The following is a 21,882-nucleotide window of genomic DNA, read 5'->3' as shown; positions in this document are numbered from 1 at the left end:
TCGGAAATAGGTATTTTTGGGCACCGATTTGTAAAAAAAATGTATACCTTTATTTTACTAGGCAAGTCAGTTAATTAAGAACACATTCTTATTTTCAATGACGGCCTAGGTACAGTGGGTTAACTGCCTTGTTCAGGGGCAGAACGACAGATTTTCCCCTTCCAATCTTGCAACCTGACAGTTAACTAGTCCAACGCAATAACGACCTGCCTCTCTCTTTGTTGCACTCCACAAGGAGACTGCCTGTTACGCAAATGCAGTAAGCCAAGGTAAGTTGCTAGCTAGCATTAAACTGATCTTATAAAAAACAATCATAATCACTAGTTAACTACACATGGTTGATGATATTACTAGATATTATCTAGCGTGTCCTGCGTTGCATATAATCTGACTGAGCATACAAGCATATAAGTATCTAAGTATCTGGTGGTAGGCAGAAGCAGGCGTGTAAACATTCATTCAAACAGCACTTTCCTGCGTTTCGCCAGCAGCTCTTCGTTGCGCGTCAAGCATTGCCCTGTTTATGACTTCAAGCCTATTAACTTCAGAGATGTGGCTGCTGTAACCGAAGTGAAATGGCTAGCTAGTTAGCGAGTGCTTAATAGCGTTTCAAACTTCATTCTCTCGGAGCCTTGGAGTGGTAACGCTGCTTCGATGGTGGCTGTTGTCGTTGTGTTGCTGGTTCGAGCCCAGGGAGGAGAGGGACGGAAGCTATACTGTTACACTGGCAATACTAAAGTGCCTATAAGAACATCCAATAGTCAAAAGGTTAATGAAATACAAATGGTATAGAGGGAAAGACCTGATTGGTGGAGTGCTGCAGAGATTGTTGTCCTTCTGGAAGGTTCTCCCATCTCCACAGAAGAACTGTAGAGCTCTGTCAGAGTGACCAGTGGGTTCTTGTTCACCTCCCTGACCAAGGCCCCCCCCGATTGCTCAGTTTGGCCGGGAAGCCAGCTCTAGGAAGAGTTTTGGTGGTTCCAAACATCTTTGATTTAAGAATGATGGAGGCCACTGTGTTCTTGGGGACCTTCAATGCTGCAGAAATGTTTTGGTACCCTTCCCCAGATCTGTGCATAGACACAATCCTGTCTCGGAGCTCTGCGGACAATTCCTTCAACCTCATGGCTTGGTTTTTTATCTGACATGCACTGTCAATTGTGTGACCTTATTTAAACAGGTGTGTGTCTTTCCAAATCATGTCTAAACAAGTTGTAGAAACATCTCAAGGATGATCAATGGAAAACAGGATGTACCTGAGATCAATTCGAGTCTCACAGCAAAGGGTCTAAGTACTTATGTAAATAAGTTATTTCTGTTTTGATTTTCTGTGCAAAAATTTCTCAACCTTATTTCACTTTGTAATTATGGGGTATTGTGTGCAGATTGCTGAGGAAATGTTTTTATTTCGTACATTTTAGAATAAGGCTGTAACGTAAAAGAAATGCTGAAAAAGTAAAGGGGTCTGAATATTTTCCGAAGGCACTGTATAATCCAGAAAATGGAGCAGGAGATGTTTATGATGAAGTCAATAGATGAGGAGGGGGAGAACCACAGGGTCAGAATATATGAAACTGTGGAAAAAGAGGTGGAGAAAAAATTTACAGAGATGCAGAGCGCAGGTGAGAAGGGATATAACAGTGAGGAGCAATTGACAGAAAGTAGATATCAAGGAAGAGAAAAACAGGAAGAGAACAAATTGATAGAACAGATGAAGGAAAGTCATAAATATCTAGATGAAATTAAGATAAAACAGGCTGAGGGATTTAAGATTGGCGGAGACTTTTGACAAAGATAGAAAGGATGATATTCCTGGAGAAGGAAAAGAAAAGGAGGAAAAACTCAGGTTGGAGGAAGAAAAAAGAAAGAGAGGATTAAGAACCTGGAGAATGAGAGGAAATAAACAGAAGAGGAGAAATGTAAATTGGAAGAAAAAAAGAGAAGGAGATATTGAAGATCCTTGAGAATGAGATTAAGGAACAACTGGATGAGAAACTTAGGTTTGAAGCAGAAAAGGAGAGAATAAAGAACCTGGAGAAGGCGAAATTAAAAGAAAAGGAGAAGAAAAGTTTGAGTGAAGCAGAACAAGATGGGAAGAAGTGCATGGAGAAAGAGAAGGATAACGAAAAAGTTGGCTGAAGCTGAGAAAAGGTTGGCTGAAGCTGAGAAAAGGGTACAAAAGCAGGAGGAAAAAAAATAGAGCGCTTAAACTAAGGAAATTAAAAAGGAGCAGGAAAAGAGAGGAAAGGAAAGGAGAGGGAAGTGAAAATGAAACTGACAGAGAAGAGAATGATAGAGATGATGCGAAGAGGAGGAAGAGACAAACAGACATCAGAGGAGGATTCAGACTGGCAGATATGGAATGAGTCTGACTGATGGTGAGTGTTGAACCAAGCCTTAGAATCTGAATAGAACCAGGTTGACAAGGTAAAAATCTGTAATTCTGCCCCTGAGCAAGGCACTCTTCCCCGGGCTTCGAAGACGTGGATCTCGATTAAGGCAGCCCCTCCACACCTCTCTGATTCAGAGGTTGGGTTAAATGCAGAAGACACATTTCAGTTGAATGCATTCAGTTGTACAACTGACTAGATGCCCCCTTTAACTTTCCCTTTAGCTACCAATAAAATTGGAATAGAGGTTGCTATGGAGTCATGTCAACATGCACCTGCTGTTCCAGATTTGTTGTATATCTCAGGTTATTTAGATATGCCAGGCTCATAACCTTATTAAACATGACTTCGGAACTAGAATAGATATGACAGAACAGTATAGCTTTGCCTCTGAAAATGATCTGTTTCCACCTCCCTGGGTATTATTCCTATGCCATATCAGTCACAGCTGTCTCAGAAGTTATAATAATAAGTGTTGAATTCTGATACATGAACTGATACGTGTCTTAGAACCAAAGTTAACTGCTGTGTTTGTGTTACAGTGATTTGGACTGAACTTCCCAGACATGTTGGATGATGTCGCAAGTACAGTAGAAAAGGAAATAAGAAGGCAGAGGGGGAGAAAAGGAAATAATAAAGGAGGAGTAAATGGTGGGATGTGGGGAGGTGCAGGGGGAAGTACATTTTTAAAGAAGAACCTAGGGGATTCAGAGGGAATAAAAATGTGAAAAGGACAACCACCACCAGTTCATGTCCTTGGCTCTTTGCTTCCTTCTATACACATTCTCATTTAGTTTGATGCCAAGTTTCACGGTTATTTGCCATGGGCTTCCAATGGCTATTCTGCTGCAGCTCCTCGTCCTTCTGCCTCTTTTTGAGCTGAACCATCTTGGCTTCCTGAACGCTTGAGGACTTTGATGACATTGTCACTTTCTCTCTGAGGAGAACCACATTCCGAGACTCGGTGGGCTGCCTCTGAACAAAATGTATGGAAGGAGATGACCTTGTCAAAAAGTAAAATAAATTAACTTTTGAACCAAATATTGTTCCATACAATTGCACAATGATGATGAAGCTCAGAGCTTATGAAATGTATATATAGCAATTCATTCTACATCAAATTAAATTCTGTGCAAAATTAAGTTCCTACTGACAGTAAGGAGTCCTTGGACCAGGCATACACTCTCCTGGGACCAGTTCGTCCTGTATGTGGACAACCTGTTGAGGCAAAATAAAACAATCTATATATAGCCAAAATCATTTATTTGACGATATATTAGACAGATGTTGTTTGAGACAAAGCATCTAAAGATTTAACTTACTTATTCAAAATATTAAATGGCATATAATTCACAGTTAGTTAAACTTCTTGAACAGCTGTATGCAGGGCCGGCCCTAGCCTTTTGGGAGCCCAAAGCAAACATTTTAATGGACCCCTCTTGACAGCGGAGAGAAAAACAAATAAGTGTAAGAGTTAATTTCCTGCAATTCTACACATTTTGCCATGACTTTCCCAGTGTAATATGATATCTGAGTGAGTGTTAATTAACCAAATTGATAGGGTCCCCCTGGCGCTCAGAACCCCTGGGCACATACCCTGTGTGCCCGGTCAGTAATTAGACCATGATTACTACAACTTTAGATAGCTGGCTAGGCTAATTTACCAATCTAAAATGTTTTAGCTGACATGGGCCAATTGAGTGACTGTCAGTGACTGACATACAAGTAACAAGACAGAAACTGCTGATGCACACCCACATTTCAAAATTTTACTTTATGTATTCTACCATTATAACGCTCAACAGTAAGTTGAGACCGACTGAGCCCCCCCCCCCCCAAAAAATACAAAATGTAAAAATATGGTTGAGCACGTGGGGCCTTAAGTGGGGCCTTATGTTGCCACAACTACTTTTCTTCTGAAAAGCCTAATCTTTTTGCAATCCGACACAACATGATGGAACAGCATCATGTTGATTATTTTTTGTCCTTTCATTATGACAGGACACAAATACAACAAAAATATAAATGCAACATTATCAAAGATTTACTGAGTTACAGTTCATATAAGGAATAAGTCAATTGAAGTAAATTGTTCATCCGGCTATTGATTGTGGCCTGTGGAATGTTGTCCCACTCCTCTTCAATGGCTGAGCGAAGTTGCTGGACATTGGAGGGAACTGGAACTGTCATACACGCTGATCCAGAGCATACCAAACATGCTCAAATCAAAGTTTATTTGTCACATGCGCCGAATACAACAGGTGTAGACCTTACAGTTAAATGCCCTAACCAACAGTGCAATTTTTAAGTAAAAAAATAGGTATTAGGTAAACAATAGATAAGTAAAGAAATAAAAATAAAGAACAGTAAAATGACAGTGAAATTAACAGTAGCGAGGCTATATACAGGTGGTACTGGTACAGAGTGAATGTGCGGGGGCACTGGTTAGTCGGGCTACTTGAGGTAATATGTAGGTACAGTGCCTTGCAGAAGTATTCATCTCCCCTTGGTGTTTTTTGTTGCATTACAACCTGTAATTTAAATGAATTTATATTTGGATTTCATGTAATGGACATACACAAAATAGTCAATTTGTGAAGTGAAATGAAAAAAATGAATTGTTTAAAGAAATTCTAAAAAATAACAAAATGTAAAGGTGGTGTGCACATGTATTCACCCACTTTGCTATGGAGACCCTAAATAAGATCTGTGCAACCAATTACCTTCAGAAGTCACATAATTAGTTAAATAAAGTCCACCTGTGTGCAATCTAAGTGTCACATGATGTGTCACATGATCTCAGTTTATATACACCTGTTCTGAAAGTCCCCAGAGTCTGCAACACCACTAAGCAAGGGGCACCACCAAGCAAGTGGCACCATGAAGACCAAGGAGATCGCCAAACAGGTCAAGGACAAAGTTGTGGAGAAGTACAGATCAGGGTTGGGTTATAACAAAATATCAGAAACTTTGAACATCCCACGGAGCACCATTAAATCTATTATTAAAAAAATGGAAAGAATATGGCACCACAACAAACCTGCCAATTGAGGGCCGCCCACCAAAACTCACAGACCAGGCAAGGAGGGCATTAATCAGAGAGGCAACAAAGAGAACCCTGACGGAGCTGCAAAGCTCCACAGAGGAGATTGGAGTATCTGTCCATAGGACCACTTTAAGCTGTACACTCCACAGAGCTGGGCTTTACGGAAGAGTGGCCAGAAAAAAGCAAGCAAACACATTTGGTTTTGCCCAAAAGGCATGTGGGAGACTCCCCAAACATATGGAAGAAGGTACTCTGGTCAGATGAGACTAAAATTGAGCTTTTTGGCCATCAAGGAAAACTTTATGTACAGTGCCTTGCGAAAGTATTCGGCCCCCTTGAACTTTTGCCACATTTCAGGCTTCAAACATAAAGATATAAAACTGTATTTTTTTGGGAAGAATCAACAACAAGTGGGACACAATCATGAAGTGGAACGACATTTATTGGATATTTCAAACTTTTTTAACAAATCAAAAACTGAAAAATTGGGCGTGCAAAATTATTCATCCCCTTTACTTTCAGTGCAGCAAACTCTCTCCAGAAGTTCAATGAGGATCTCTGAATGATCCAATGTTGACCTAAATGACTAATGATGATAAATACAATCCACCTGTGTGTAATCAAGTCTCCGTATAAATGCACCTGCACTGTGATAGTCTCAGAGGTCCGTTAAAAGCAGAGAGCATCATGAAGAACAAGGAACACACCAGGCAGGTCCGAGATACAGTTGTGAAGAAGTTTAAAGCCGGATTTGGATACAAAAAGATTTCCCAAGCTTTAAACATCCCAAGGAGCACTGTGCAAGCGATAATATTGAAATGGAAGGAGTATCAGACCACTGCAAATCTACCAAGACCTGGCCGTCCCTCTAAACTTTCAGTTCATACAAGGAGAAGACTGATCAGAGATGCAGCCAAGAGGCCCATGATCACTCTGGATGAACTGCAGAGATCTACATCTGAGGTAGGAGACTCTGTCCATAGGACAACCATCAGTCGTATATTGCACAAATCTGGCCTTTATGGAAGAGTGGCAAGAAGAAAGCCATTTCTTAAAGATATCCATAAAAAGTGTCGTTTAAAGTTTGCCACAAGCCACCTGGGAGACACACCAAACATGTGGAAGAAGGTGCTCTGGTCAGATGAAACCAAAATTGAACTTTTTGGCAACAATGCAAAACGTTATGTTTGGCGTAAAAGCAACACAGCTCATCACCCTGAACACACCATCCCCACTGTCAAACATGGTGGTGGCAGCATCATGGTTTGGGCCTGCTTTTCTTCAGCAGGGCCAGGGAAGATGGTTAAAATTGATGGGAAGATGGATGGAGCCAAATACAGGACCATTCTGGAAGAAAACCTGATGGAGTCTGCAAAAGACCTGAGACTGGGACGGAGATTTGTCTTCCAACAAGACAATGATCCAAAACGTAGAGCAAAATCTACAATGGAATGGTTCAAAAATAAACATATCCAGGTGTTAGAATGGCCAAGTCAAAGTCCAGACCTGAATCCAATCGAGAATCTGTGGAAAGAACTGAAAACTGCTGTTCACAAATGCTCTCCATCCAACCTCACTGAGCTCGAGCTGTTTTGCAAGGAGGAATGGGAAAAGATTTCAGTCTCTCGATGTGCAAAACTGATAGAGACATACCCCAAGCGACTTACAGCTGTAATCGCAGCAAAAGGTGGCGCTACAAAGTATTAACTTAAGGGGGCTGAATAATTTTGCACGCCCAATTTTTCAGTTTTTGATTTGTTAAAAAAGTTTGAAATATCCAATAAATGTCGTTCCACTTCATGATTGTGTCCCACTTGTTGTTGATTCTTCACAAAAAAATACAGTTTTATATCTTTATGTTTGAAGCCTGAAATGTGGCAAAAGGTTGCAAAGTTCAAGGGGGCCGAATACTTTCGCAAGGCACTGTATGGTGCAAACCCAGTACCTCTCGTCACCCCGAGAATATCATACCCACAGTGAAGCATGGTGGTGGCAGCATCATGCTGTGGGAATGTTTTTCCATCAGCAGGGACTGGGAAACTGGTCAGAATTGAAGGAATGATGGATGGCGCTAAATACAGGGAAATTCTTGAGGGAAACATGTTTCAGTCTTCCAGAGATTTGAGACTGGGACGGAGGTTCACCTTCCAGCAGGACAATGACCCTAAGCATACTGCTAAAGCAACACTTGAGTGGTTTAAGGTGAAACACTAAATGTCTTGGAATTGCCTAGTCAAACCCCAGACCTCAATCCAATTGAGAATCTGTGGTATGACAAAGATTGCTGTACACCAGCGGAACCCATCCAACTTGAAGGAGCTGGAGCAGTTTTGCCTTGAAGAATGGGCAAAAATCCCAGTGGCTAGATGTGCCAAGCTTATGGTGACATACCCCAAGAGACAGCTGTAATTGCTGCAAAAGGTATTGAGAGACAAAGTATTGACTTTGGGGGGGGTGGTTTATTTCTTGTTTGTTTCACAGTAAAAAATATTTTGCATCTTCAAAGTGGTAGGCATGTTGTGTAAATCAAATGATACAAACCCCCCAAAAATCTAATTCCAGGTTGTAAGCCAACAAAATAGCAAAAATGCCAAGGGTGGTGAATACTTTCGCTAGCCACTATATAGGTAAAGTGACTATGCATAGATGATAAACAGAGTAGCAGCAGCGTGAAAGAGGGGGTTGGTGGGTGGCGGGACACAATGTAAATAGTCCGGGTAGCCAATGTGCGGGGGCACCGGTTAGTGGGTGACATGTCTGGTGAGTATGCAGGCCATGGAAGAACTGGGACATTTTCAGCTTCCAGGAATTGTGTACAGATCCTTGTGACATGGGCTGTGTATTATCATGCTGAAACATGAGGTGATAGCGGGTGAATGGCATGACAATGGGCCTCAGGATCTCGTCACGGTATCTCTGTGCATTCAAATTGCCATCGATAAAATGCAACTGTGTTCGTTGTCCTAGCTTACGCCTGCCAATACCATAACCCCAACGCTACCACGGGGCACTCTGTTAATAACATTGACATCAGTAAACCACTCACCCACATGACGCCATTCACGCTGTCTGCCATCTGCCCGGTACAGTTGAAACCGGGATTTAATCTTGAAGAGCAAACTTCTCCAGTGTGCCAGTTTTCATCGAAGGTGAGCATTTGCCCACTGAAGTCGGTTACGATACCGAACTGCAGTCAGGTCAAGACCCTGGTGAGAACGATGTACAGAGATAAGCTTCCCTGAAACGGTTTTTCGGTTGTGCAAACCCACAGCTGTCTGGGTGGCTGGTTTCAGATGATCCCAGAGGTGAAGAAGCCGGATGTGGAGGTCCTGGGCTGTCGTAGTTCCACATGGTCTGCGGGTGTGAGGCTGGTTGGACGTACTGCCAAATTCTCTAAAACAACGTTGGAGGTAACTTGTGGAAATTAACATTTAATTATTTGGCAACAGCTCTGGTGGACATTCCTGCAGTCAGCATGCCAATTGCACACTCCCTCAAAACGTGATACATTTGTGGCATTGTGATGTGTGGCGGAACTACACATGTTAGAGTCGCCTTTTATTGTCCACAGCACAAGGTCCACCTGTGTAATGATCATGCTGTTTAATCAGATTCTTAATATGCCACACCTGTCAGGTAGCTGAATAATCTTGGCAAAGGAGAAATGCTCCCTAACAGGGATGTAAATACATTTGCGGACAAAATTTGAGAGAAATAATATTTTTGTGCAAATATAACATTTCTGGGATATTTTATATTTCAGCTCATGAAAGATGGGACCAACACTTTACATGCTGCATTTATATTTTTGTTCAGTATATGGTCCTGTTCCATGACATATCCAACACTTTAAAGGTTTTGACCATTTTATGGCCAATGGTTGTGACTGACCAAGTTTAAGGCTGTGGAGGCTGGTGGGAGGAGCTATAAGAGGACTGGCTCATTGTAATGGCTGGAATACATGGAACAGAGTCAAACATGTGGTTTCCATATGTTTGATGCTGTTCCATGTTTTCCCATTCCAGCCATTACAATGAGCCCAACCTCCTATAGCTCCTCCCACCACAGCATCCCTTGGTTTAGGGTAAACCAGAGTTTCATATTCCCAAGGCTCTCTCTGGGGTACAGGCTATATTCAATGCACCTGCCTCTACATCTAATCAAGAAAAATCTGAATAAAACGGGCACTTTTTAGATGGTCCCTTATTTGGGAATTCCGCCTGCGTGTAACACCCAAGCCGTTACTGCGCATGCGCTGCTACGGAAATGCGGAAGATGACTTGTCACTGTTGTTGTGGAAGCTGTCAGGCACGTGAGCTGTGCTACGTCGTCGTAAGTGGTAATAGGCGATATGTCGGCTGATACTCCTCCCAAGGTACTGAAAATGCACAACTTGTGGAATATCTTTGCGTCAGTTTTTTCGTATTTAGATGGATCTATCAATACATGTGAATATTACTGTGGATGGAGTAGAGTCCGTTGATACAGACGCTTGATCTTCCCCACTGTTGGTGGTTTCCATCAGCTGTTTTTCTTTCTTGCTAGCTAACGTAACGTTAGCTGGCTTACCGCCCACAATGCCACGAAAACATATCAATATATCTCGGTAGTTGAATTTATGACCTCGCCTGTGTTGTACTATCAGTTTCCGGTTGCAAAAAACATAAATTCATCGGCCGAGTGTTTGCTCAATTAGCATCTTACTAACGTTACCTAGCTAGCTCATTGCTGGTCTATAACACTAACTAGTTACAGTAACTTAGCTTGTTAGCTAAACTGGCTGGATATTTGGTTCAGTTATGGATTCCCTAGCTAGCCATCTAGCTACCCTCCCACTAAAATTGCTCTTAGTAGTACATCTTATACCGCGCTGTTCTTTCTGAGATCGCTACCTCTCTGTCACATGAGAGCCTAACTGACCAATGAACGCAAATGTCAATAATGATGTTTTAGTGGACATCCGTATCCAACGGTCTCGTTGTTGTAGTTGGCAAGTGCACTTGGATGTAACGTGTTACAATACTGCTAGACAGTGGTGGAAAAATGACCCAATTGTCATACTTGAGTAAAAGTTAAGAAACTACTTGAGTAAAATGATTTGGTTTTAAATATACTTAAGTATCAAAAGTATAGATCATTTAAAGTTCCTTATTAAGCAAACCAGGCAGCAGCATTTTCTTGTTTTTATATTTACAGATAGCCAGGGTCACACTCCAACACTGACATTATTTAAGCAATAAAGCACGAGGGGATGTGGTATATATGGCCAGTATACCACGGCTAAGGGCTGTTGTTATGTACAACGCATTGCGGAGTGCCTGGACACAACCCTTAGTCATGACATATTGGCCATATACCACACCCCCTCGTGCCTTATCGCTTAAATAATGGCTGAGTGTGACCTGGCAATCTGTAAATAAATGGCTGTCAGTTAAAATACATATTTTGTCATACCTGTGGTATATGGGTAGGGCTGTTCTTAGACACTACGCATACAGTCTGATATACCACGGCTGTCAGCCAATCAGCAATTATAAACTGGGTGGTTCGAACCCTGAATGCTGATTGGCTGAAAGCCGTGTTATATTGCACCGTATATCATGCGTTGAGTCGTGCTTAAGAACAGCCCTTAGCCATGGTCTATTGGCCATATACCACACCCCCTCGGGCCTTACTGCTTAAAGCATGTGTGTTTAGTGAGTCCACCAGATCAGAGGCAGTAGGGATGACCAGGGATGTTCTCTTGATAAATGTGTGAATTTAAAAATGTTCCTGCCCTGCAAAGCATTCAAAATGTAAACAAGTTCTTTTGGGTGTCAAGGAAAATGGAGTAAAAAAGTACATTATTTTCTTCAGGTATGTAAGTGAAGTAAAAGTTGCCAAAAAATATGAACAGTAAAGTACAGATACCCCAGAAAACTACTTAAGTACTTTAAAGTATTTTTAATTGAGTACTTTACACCACTGCCAACTATTGTTGGCCAATATTCTTGGTAATAGTGAGGAAGAATAACATGTAGAATGTCAATGGTAGGCTTTTAAGGCAACATAAACACACATAGATAGCTAAGCTGTTTGGAAATAATGTCACCTATTCATGTTCCTGCTGTATTGTCTTTTTCTTCAGGTGTTATTTGAACATGAAGGTGTATTCATTCACTCAAATACTGAAGACAGTGAAGACCAAGATCTGCTTGTTTCTGGGTTCCTACGGATTATTGATAAGGTATCAGTTGATTGTATTTATAATATTTAATTGCTGGTTGCATGATTGCTTATTGTGTTTTTAATATTTACCAGGATGGTGAAATCATTGTGGAATACAAACCCTTGGAGGACACTGTTGATCCATCCAACATGCTCTGTGCTGGCAAGGTTTGACTTTTTATTTTTATTTATAAAAAAAAATGTTTTACTCGCTGAAATGCTACCCAGTTGTTCAGCAGCAGTGTACATTTACCACCATGTAAATTGGATGGAAAACCAGTAATGCGTTTCAGATCACAAGTGTTAAGGGTATTATCTGATGCATCTTTATAGAAGATTTGTGTGTATTTGTCAAAGTTTTCAACAATGGCGGATAGGGATAGGCTTCACAAACAGCCGCCTTTCAATAACTATTCCATTAACTATTCCATTATTCCATTCTTTATGATTCAGCAAATTCCAGAACTCCAACAGTTAGCAGCACCTCTCACACATCTGTTTTAAAATTCTATCATTTGAATGATAATGATAGGTAAAGGCTTGAATCATGTTAAATACGAGGCATATCCATTCCATTCCCCCAGGATTCCAGCTCAGTGATGGAGTGGGCCTATTGTCCTGGGGAGGAGAGGTCGTCACCTCAGCAGGCCGTGGTGCTGGAGCAGCAGCAGAGCTACGAGACCGAGTGGGACATGATCAACGCAGTCTCCTTTCCCAAGAGGAAACCCTGTTCCAACGGAGATGGTGGGTGGACAATTGGGTGCATTCGTTGTAGCTCGCCCGGTACCACGGATGGAATGCAATGCATCCTACATGTAACATGAGCTTTGTTGCTGAGGCTTCGTTCAGACTTATTCACTCAATTACATGAGTTAATTTACAGCAGAAGTTGTCTAAGTAGTGTGAAGTGGGATTGAAATGATATGATATTAAAGTAATTTGGGGTTTGCTTATATTTGTCCTGTAATAGTGTGTCACTCAGTAAACAACTACTTGAGTAAAAGTCCAAAAGCATTTGGTTTTAAATATACTTAAGTATCAAAAGTAAAAGTATAAATCATTTAAAATTCCTTATATTAAGCAAATCAGGCAGCATAGTTTAAAAAAAACATTTTTTAAATATTTTTTTAAATTTTTTACAGATGGCCAGGGTCATACCCCAACCCTCATACACTATTTACAATTATAAACTGTGGTTCGAGCCCTGAATGCTGATTGGCTGAAAGCTGTGATATTTCAGGATGTCATTGAAATGTGTTTCTTGTATATCCCCCTGAGATATATATATATTTTTTGTTGTTGTTGAAAGAATGTTAATCTCTTGCCAAGGTTTGGGCTTTCCTTTGTCAATCTCCACTTTTGGTTTATTAAGGACTGAACTTGAATTGCATGTTGACTTAACAGATAAGGTCAGAATGAAACTGGATTCATTCCTTTGCTTTCTTCCAGGTACATTGAACCACACGCATGAGAAAAGCAAGTGGTCCTTCACCTTCAGTGTGTGGGACTTGAGGTCTATCACAGTGAAGGAGGAGGGCTGGTCCCGTCTGGTGTTCGGATTGAAGGAGCCACCCACCTCACTGCCATCCCTCCACTTCCACCAGGGGGGCAGTGAAGGCTTCCTTGACTGCCTGAGGAGATACATCATAATCACAGAGTGAGTCTCTGTGTCTGGTCTGCTAAACTAGTTTGCATGGTCCAACTGGCTCTGAAATGGAAAATAGTGGTTTGACGATTAATCAATCAAATTGATTTATCAGCAGTTGTCACAAAGTGCTGTATAGTAAGACGCCAAAGAGCCAGCAGGAGCAGGCGTGGTCAGTGAAAAGTTGTTCGAAAAAAGAGACCTAGAGAGGAACAAGGATCAGACATTGATATATTCTGATTCCATCCAATACCGTGGTTATTGCAGGAGTACAATTTTGTTTCTAAGTGGAATTGCGGATGCTAAATGATCTCTGACAATGTTACGTAGGCCAGGTAATGTTACCGTAGTGGATGTAGTGTATCACCAGCAGAGGGAGCCTCTGAGCCCATTTGAATCACAGGTTGATTATGTTCTTTATTACTACTCCAAAGGACGGAATGAGTGTCAGTGTGGACAATGACTCAGTATAAAGACACTGCATGAGTGTGTATGTTTACAGACAGTCTAAGAAAACAGTAGTTACACAGTAGCGTCAAACCTATTTGTGAGACTTTCTTGGACTGGATTACAAAAAGAAAACCAGCCCCGTCACGGATGTTGACGTCTTGCTGCCAGACAAATGAAACAACTTCTTTGAGAACAATACAGTGCCACCGACGCGGCCCGCTACCAAAGACTGTGGGCTCTCCTTCTCCGTGGCCAACGTGAGTAAAACATTTAAACGTGTTAACCCTCGCAAGACTGCCGGCCCAGACGGCATCCCTAGCCGCGTCCTCAGAGCATGCGCTCTTTACGGACATAGTCAACCAATCCCTATCCCAGTCTGCTGTCCCCACATGCTTCAAGATGGCCACCATTGTTCCTGTTCCCAAGAAAGCTAAGGTACCTGAACTAAATGTCTACCTCCCTGTAGAAATCACTTCTATCATCATGAAGTGCTTTGAGAAACTAGTCAAGGATCAGATCACCTCCACCCTATCTGTCACCCTAGACCCACTTCAGTTTGCATACCGCCCACAGGTCCACAGATGATGCAATCGCCATCACACTGCCCTAGCCCATCTGGACAAGAGGAATACCTATGTATGAATGCTATTCATTGACTACAGCTCAGCATTCAACACCATAGTACCCTCAACTTATCATTAAGCTTGAGACCCTGCGTCTTGACCCTGCACTGTGCAACTGGGTCCTGGACTTCCTGACGGGCCACCCCCTCAGGTGGTGAAGGTAGGAAACAACCTCTCCACTCCGCTGATCCTCAACACTGGTGCCCCACAAGGGTGCGCTCTCAGCCCTCTCCTGTACTCCCTGTTCACCCATGACTGCGTGGCTATGCACGCCTCCAACTCAATCATCAAGTTTGTAGACGACCCTACAGTGGTAGGCTTGATTACCAACAACGACAGGGAGGGAGGAGGTGAGGGCCCTCAACGTTGACAAAACAAAAGAGATGATTGTGGACTTCAGAAAAGGGAGCATCCCCCTATCCACATTGACGGGACAGCAGTGGAGAAGATGGACTCAGTGTTCATATCACCGACAAACTGAAATGGTCCATGCACACAAACAGTGTGGTGAAGAAGGTGCAACAGAGCATCTTCAATCTCAGGAGGCCAAAAAATGTGTCTTGTCACCAGAGGGTGGTGAGGTCTGCTCAACGCATCACCGGGGGCAAACTACCTGCCCTCCAGGACACCTACAACCCGATGTCACAGGAAGGCCAAAAAGATCATCAAGGGCAATAACCACCTGAGCCACGGCCTGTTCACCTCGCTTCCATCCAGAAGGCGAGGTCGGTACAGGTGCATCAATGCTGGGACAGAGAGATTGAAAAACAACTTCTATCTCAAGGCCATCAGATTTGTTAAACAGCCATCGCTAGCACAGAGAGGCTGTTGCCTATCCACAGACTTGATATCATTGTCCACTTTAATAAATGGAACACTAGTCACTTTAATAATGCCACTTTAAGAAGGTTTACATATCTCTCATTACGCATCTCATATGTATATACTGTATCCTTCACTATCTATTCTTTAGTATCTATTGCATCTTAGCCACTCTGTCACTGCTCATCCATATATTTTATACTTATATATTCTCATCCCATTCCTTTACTAGATCGGGTGTATTAGGTTTTGTTGTGGAATTTTTCTGATATTAGGTTTTGTTGTGGAATTGTTAGATATTACTTGTAAGATACTTCTTCACGGTCGGATCTAGAAGCATAAGCATTTCGATACACATGGTTAGCAGATGTTATTGTGAGTGTATGTGACCAATAAAATTTTATTTGATTTTGAGGAATAAATGCAAAATTTTACCTCTTGTAGCAATGCCCAACATTAGACCAGGAGTTAATTGGTAGGTACAATTGGTAAGCTACCTGTGTTTTTCCTCTTTTTGGCTCTGACAATGTTGTTTTTTTATCAGCTGAAACACTGTTGGACTTTTCATGGTGTTTCTTATCTATATGCTAATGCAAGTGATTTGCATAAGATGTATAGCAAACACTTGGTTCCCCTCTCCTGGTCCCCTCTTCTGTCTGACTGATGTTGGGGTTAGCGGGCAGTTTCTCCTCATGAAAGAGTCTGGTTTTCTGTTTGAGGCAAATATCACAACAGATAATTCCTCCTATATAGAGGCACTGTGCTCCTCTATCGCAGTCAGAGCAGATAGCTGTTATTAAAGTTCTTATCGTGGCTTTTCATAATGAAATTGTTTGGATTAAGTGCCGGCTGGCCACTTTCAGCCAGGCGTCTGGTTAGAACTGAAAACAGGCGATGATTGACATCACATCCTGTACCATGCCTTGTCTCACACTGTATATCTTAGTTTTGTATGATTAATCCTCTATTAATTGACGTGAATTTGAATAATATTGAGGCTTTCATGGACTTTGCGTGACAAAGAAACCCCTCACGTTTTTGAGGTAGAGGGTATATGTTGTGTTCTGTCCCTCCCCTCATATAGAATGCCTTTTATCTGAAATAGAGCTCACTTGATAGGGATGGATCTCTACTTATAGGCTGATGACAACAAATACGTATTTTTTTTAAATTCTCTATTTCCTCATATGTTTTCAGGGCCCCAGATGATGAAACCTGCCTGCTGGTCAGCACTCCCAACCGAGCTCTCTCTCAGTCCTTCGAGAACCTTCTGGACGACAACAACTACGGCCTTGTTACTGTAATGTGTCGTGCAATATACCTGTTATACGAATGGCACTTACCTGAATGGAAAAAACTTACTTTAGCAAAACAGTTTGCACAGAAGTTAGTTTTTGTTATTGGATAAATTCAGGTAATACATCTCTGTTTCAGTGAGTTTTTTTTTTTTCACCTCAGTTTGGTTGCCTAATTATTTTGACCCTGTTTCCCCAACAGAAGCTGAAGAAGGATCCCTATGTGACGACGTTGGGCGGCTTCTCCAAGGTCACCAACTACATCTTCGATGCGTTCCGCGGCCCAGAGCTGGAGCAGCAGCAGCGGAAGCCCCATGAGGAGGTAGCTGACCTGGACATCTTGGGACTGGGAGAGGTCATCCCGGGACTGGGTGAGGTCATCCCTGGCCTGGAGATCAACCAGCAGGAGGAACCTGGCTTTGAGGTTATCACCAGGGTGAGTAGTACATAAAAACTACATGATCTTTATTTCATGACTTACACTACATCTGATGTGAGTAGGGGATCCCCTGGTCTGACTATGGCTTTATCTTCAGAGGCAAGCCAGCAGCTGGATGCGGGGTGTAATGATAACGGCTGCTGGCACAATGGGTGTCTGGTCTTCAGCTGGGGTTGGACTTTTAACGTGGTTATAGTGCAGAAGAATGCATGGTCTTATTGGTTGGTGTCTCTCAGATGGACCTGGGCGCCAGGCCAGAGGTAACAAGGAGGGAGCCACTGTCTGCAGAGGACTGGGCTAAGCACCAGGACCAGGAAGGAAGGGTGGAAAATGTCCCTCAACTCAAGAAAATCATATTCAAAGGTGTACGTTGAGTTTTGTAAAATTACCAGAATGATGAAGAACCTCTAGTAAATCTCCAGCCGAACTCTCTGGGACAGTTTCCCAGACACAGAATAAGCCTAGTACGGGACTAAAAGGCACTTTAAATGGAGAATCTCTATTGAACATGCTGTTTAGCCCAGGGCTAGGCTTAATTTGTGTCTGCCAAACTGACCTTCTATATACATTGGTGTGGTAACTAACTATCCATAAAAATTCTGGGTATGTCTGTAAAGTGATTCCTGTCAATGTTGTGCTGATCCTGCAGGGCTTGTGCCATGCGGTGAGGAAAGAGGCCTGGAAGTTTCTGCTGGGGTATTACACCTGGGACAGCACCTACGACGAGCGGAAAGGCCAACAGAGGAGGAAAACGTATGTGTGCTTTACTAAGACAGACATTCTATATGAAACGGACATGTCTTTCTTATAAGACAGGAATAGTCAAATGCAGATTTTGAGCGGTTTCATTACCATCAAAGTGGCTGTTACCATGAAGGTCATAAGGTCTTTGTTGACATTTTCCTTTGTTAACCAGCAGAGCCATATGAGATTGTGAATATCAGCAAAGTAAAATGTAATTCTGAAGATATTCTCTTCCCTCTCTTGCTTCCCCCTGGTGAATAAGGGATGAGTACTTCAGGATGAAGCTCCAGTGGAAGTCGGTGAGTGAGGAGCAGGAAAGGAGAAACTCCAGGTTAAGAGACTGCAGGAGCCTGATAGGTAATATATATATATATATATATCTACCCTGCTGTCTTAGGAGAGTTGTTGTTGATGATTCATTTCAAATCAAATGTTATTGGTCACATACACGTGTTTAGCAGATGTTATTGCGAGTGTAATGCTTGTGCTTCATTACTGCATTGTCGGAACATCTACAAGTAGTATCTAACAATTTCACAACATATACCCAATGCACACAAATCTAAGTCATTTTAAGCCTTTTGGCTTTTGTTTCATCACTTGTGTTGTTTTTACTGTTAAATGTGTTGTGATTTTAAATGCACTTTTAGATCAATTTTGTTCATGGATGCATCTGTAATGACTGCCTTAGCATGGTGTACCTTTCCTGAACGAGGCGTAGTATGGTTCTTTATTTATCATCTGTGAATGTGTTGTCTTCTCAGAGAAGGACGTGAACAGGACAGACAGAACCAACAGGTTCTATGAAGGCATAGACAACCCAGGCCTGGTGTTACTACATGACGTCTTGATGACGTACTGCATGTATGATTTTGATCTGGGTAAGTTATAGCATTATTGCAAAGAGGTACAGCAGAGATAATTTATGTGAATGAAAATGTCATCTGATTGGCATAGATGCAATCGATGTCCCTTAGGAAATTATTGTAATTTACCTGTGGTAACGGCAATCATGAGCTGACAACTGCATATCAGTGCGATTTTTGTTAAGTTCACCTTATTTAACGTTGTGGGAATGTTTCCTTGTACTTGTCTCCAGGTTATGTTCAGGGTATGAGTGACCTCCTCTCCCCAATCCTCTATGTGATGGACAACGAGGTGGATGCCTTCTGGTGTTTTGTCTCCTTCATGGATCAAATGGTGAGCAATCAGATTAGCTTTGTTTTGTCTGCTGCTGTTAGTTTGACAAAACTAATGTTAACTTTGATATGCCTGAGTGTGACTCTTTCATGACTCAACCATAACGTGTGTGTGTGTGTGTGTGTGTGTGTGTGTGTGTGTGTGTGTGTGTGCAGCACCAAAACTTCGAAGAGCCGATGCAGGGCATGAAGACTCAGCTGATCCAGCTCAGTACTCTGTTGAGGCTGCTGGACCTGGCCTTCTGGAACTACCTCGGTATGTAACACACCTCAAACATTCACCTGTTTAGGATCAACTTACAAAAGTATATACTTCTTTTATATATTTTTTATTTTGCATGAAGCCATAAAGATTGAGGCAAATCCTGAAAAGAAAACTAAGCAAATATGCAGATTATCAACCAATACCAATAGTATTTTATAGTTTTAATTTAGTTAGTTAAAAACAACAACCTATCTTTGAAAAGGAAGTAGCGACTGACTACCATCCTTGGTCCCATTTGATTTCTCCTCATCAGTGTTTTGTTTTGGTTCCTCCAGAGTCACAGGATTCAGGTTACCTGTATTTCTGTTTCCGGTGGTTACTGATCCGCTTCAAGAGGGAGCTCAGTTATCCAGATGTCCTTCGTCTGTGGGAGGTGAGTGCTGTTCATGCATTGACCTATCAGCGTAAGTGTCTCCCTTGTAATTTAGGGGGAAGTCAATCTGTCAGTCTTGCGCTTTTGAGATTTATTTAATGATTCTAGTTGATGCTTTTATTACTTTTCTTTTTGACTTCATGGTTTATCTTTATGCATTCTGATGGTTCTGGTTCATAAGACTTCTGGGTTCTGCTCAGGTCATGTGGACTGGCCTGCCCTGCCAAAACTTCCATCTGCTGGTGTGCTGTGCCATCCTAGACTCAGAGAAAAAGAAAATCATGGAGGAAAACTATGGCTTCAATGAGATCCTCAAGGTAACAGCTGTTATTTGCAAGTTTCAACTGGTTTGTCAGTTGAATTCTCTTTTTTAATCAGACATATTTTCAAGGTGGGTTGTTTGGAGTGTTTTCTAAGTTATTTAGTTTGAAATGTCATTGTTTTGTATGTTATCACAGCACATCAATGAACTATCAATGAAGCTGGACATTGAAGAAATCCTTCACAAATCAGAGGCTATTTGTATGCAGATCAGAAGTTGTAAGGTACAGTATGTTCAAGGATTGCTATTTATTTATACTTTCAATTAAGTCAATAAACTGCAGCTTCATAATTACATATTGGTTGTATATAATCTACATTTTCTTATTTAATTTCCTTTCAGGATTTGCCTTATTCAATAAGTGAGATCCTGGGATTCAACACAGAAAGCAAATTTCCCAGATTAGAAGGGAGGGAGTTTGGAACTCTTGATTCCCCTCAGTCCCCCAGACCCACACAGAGACAGGAGGTCTTCTCTAATGGTCACAACAGACATTACAGAGAACCCCCTACTCACAACGGCTGCAAAGTCTCCTTCATATCATAGTGAACAATATCATTCACACAGACTTTGCAATGTCCACATACCAGAAAGAGTATTTTGGATTCAGTTATTGGATAAGTTGGTAACTGAAACCAGTTTATCAAGTACCTACAAGAAGAAATTTGAAGAGAAAAGAATGTAAAAAATGATTTAAAATTTTCAATTGGTATTGTTTTTGTAATTTCTTGTACCATATTGTCTTTCATTGAAATGGTAAGTCATTCCTTCAATCCTTGCTAAGGATATTTTGTAAAGACGGGCAAGGTGAGTTTGCATTGTGAAGTTATAATGTGCTGTTTTTTATTTAAACTATAACCTTTTCCTGAGTCATGCGCACAAGTATTAAAATCTAGTCCTGGGATTTCAATGTTTATTGATTAAAATTTTGAAAAGTTAAGGAAAGGCCTACAGTGTTAAGATTTGTCCAAATATTAATTTGATAGTAAATGACAAAAGGCTGTACAATATGTGTTGTCTCGACGCTCTGTGATAATAAGACACTTTTGAAGATTAAAATATTTAGAACAAAGCAAAAACCAACATGTCCTTGTTACTCAGCTTTCCCAGTGAATAAAAATATAGCCTTTGATTGTGTACTCAAACATCAGTACTAATGCGTTTATTTAGGTCCATAAGATTGGACCTTTTCTTAGTGATGAAAGATTTCATTTTAACTCTCATTTCATATGTATCTGGTACTGTATTGATAAAGCCTCTTGAGTAGAAGGATCCGGTCCCACCTCGGAGACGTGGCCCAAAAATACTATTTGAGCAAGGTTGGGTCCAGTCCACCCGCATCACTTGTATGTAACATTTTCCTGGAAGACTTCCTTTGACCATATTTGGCAAAAACTCAAATTGATTTTTGGGCTCCAAAATATCAATGGTATTACAATTTTGTTGACTGTTTTATACCATAGTATTAAAAAATTGTTTTGCTTGTTTTCCAAATATTTTAATTGTGGACTGTCTATCTGGCCCAGGAGGAAAACAGTAGTGAGTTCTTCAGAACTCACTGAGTTGTGGACTATTACTTAAGGCAATAAAAGCAATCCTTTTAAGATTTATTTCAATTTATCCTGTTGAATATGCGACTGATCCTGTTTACATGTGTTGTCATTTCCCAACTTTCTTAGCCAAATTACTAAGAAAAGGATGTATTTCTACTGTTTCGAAATACTCTTTTTAGTGATTTGGCTACAAATTTGTCATCTCATAGTTTGATAATGCACTTGACCTCGGATTAAGAATACGTCTCTCTTCCCTTAGATGAATAGTTCAGTTAACATGAATGTACGGTAGTGTGTGCACTGATAACAGATCCGGAGATAACAGATCTGTATTTACAAAAACTGTTTCCTGTCACTTTAGGGATTGTCCTAATTCACATGGGGATATTGCTTTTGTGTTCTTGGTGCGTTGCAAGAAAAACTTAACCTGTTGGATTTTTTTTGTTGCAATTTTCTGTAATGTCAGCCATCTGTATTAGCCTTTTGTCTCCAATATTTACATGGTATAC

General features: G+C 41.3%; 1 protein-coding gene and 1 long non-coding RNA gene across 2 annotated transcripts; one reads left to right on the top strand and one right to left on the bottom strand.

Moving 5' to 3' along the window:
• Positions 1-1,434: 1,434 nt before the first annotated feature.
• On the bottom strand, positions 1,435-10,929 carry LOC112218841. The gene is made up of 3 exons (XR_002948669.2): positions 10,891-10,929; positions 3,545-3,608; positions 1,435-3,365 (listed from the first exon to the last, which is right to left on the bottom strand). It is a non-coding gene; the product is annotated as an uncharacterized LOC112218841 (long non-coding RNA).
• Positions 9,686-21,430, top strand: LOC112218840 (TBC1 domain family member 15). Its single transcript, XM_024380047.2, has 17 exons — positions 9,686-9,811; positions 11,564-11,662; positions 11,737-11,811; positions 12,228-12,387; positions 13,093-13,300; positions 16,381-16,483; positions 16,681-16,914; positions 17,154-17,282; positions 17,567-17,670; positions 17,924-18,018; positions 18,426-18,542; positions 18,761-18,861; positions 19,017-19,116; positions 19,401-19,498; positions 19,699-19,815; positions 19,957-20,043; positions 20,163-21,430. The coding sequence occupies exons 1-17, from the start codon at positions 9,788-9,790 to the stop codon at positions 20,364-20,366; spliced, it is 2,055 nt and encodes a 684-aa protein (XP_024235815.1). The 5' UTR covers positions 9,686-9,787; the 3' UTR covers positions 20,367-21,430.
• Positions 21,431-21,882: the final 452 nt, after the last annotated feature.

The sequence above is a fragment of the Oncorhynchus tshawytscha genome, linkage group LG19 (assembly GCF_018296145.1).
Source record: "Oncorhynchus tshawytscha isolate Ot180627B linkage group LG19, Otsh_v2.0, whole genome shotgun sequence".
In the NCBI taxonomy this organism is placed as follows: domain Eukaryota; kingdom Metazoa; phylum Chordata; class Actinopteri; order Salmoniformes; family Salmonidae; genus Oncorhynchus; species Oncorhynchus tshawytscha.
Note: the sequence above shows the minus strand (reverse complement) of the source record. Positions and strands in the feature narration are given on the sequence as shown.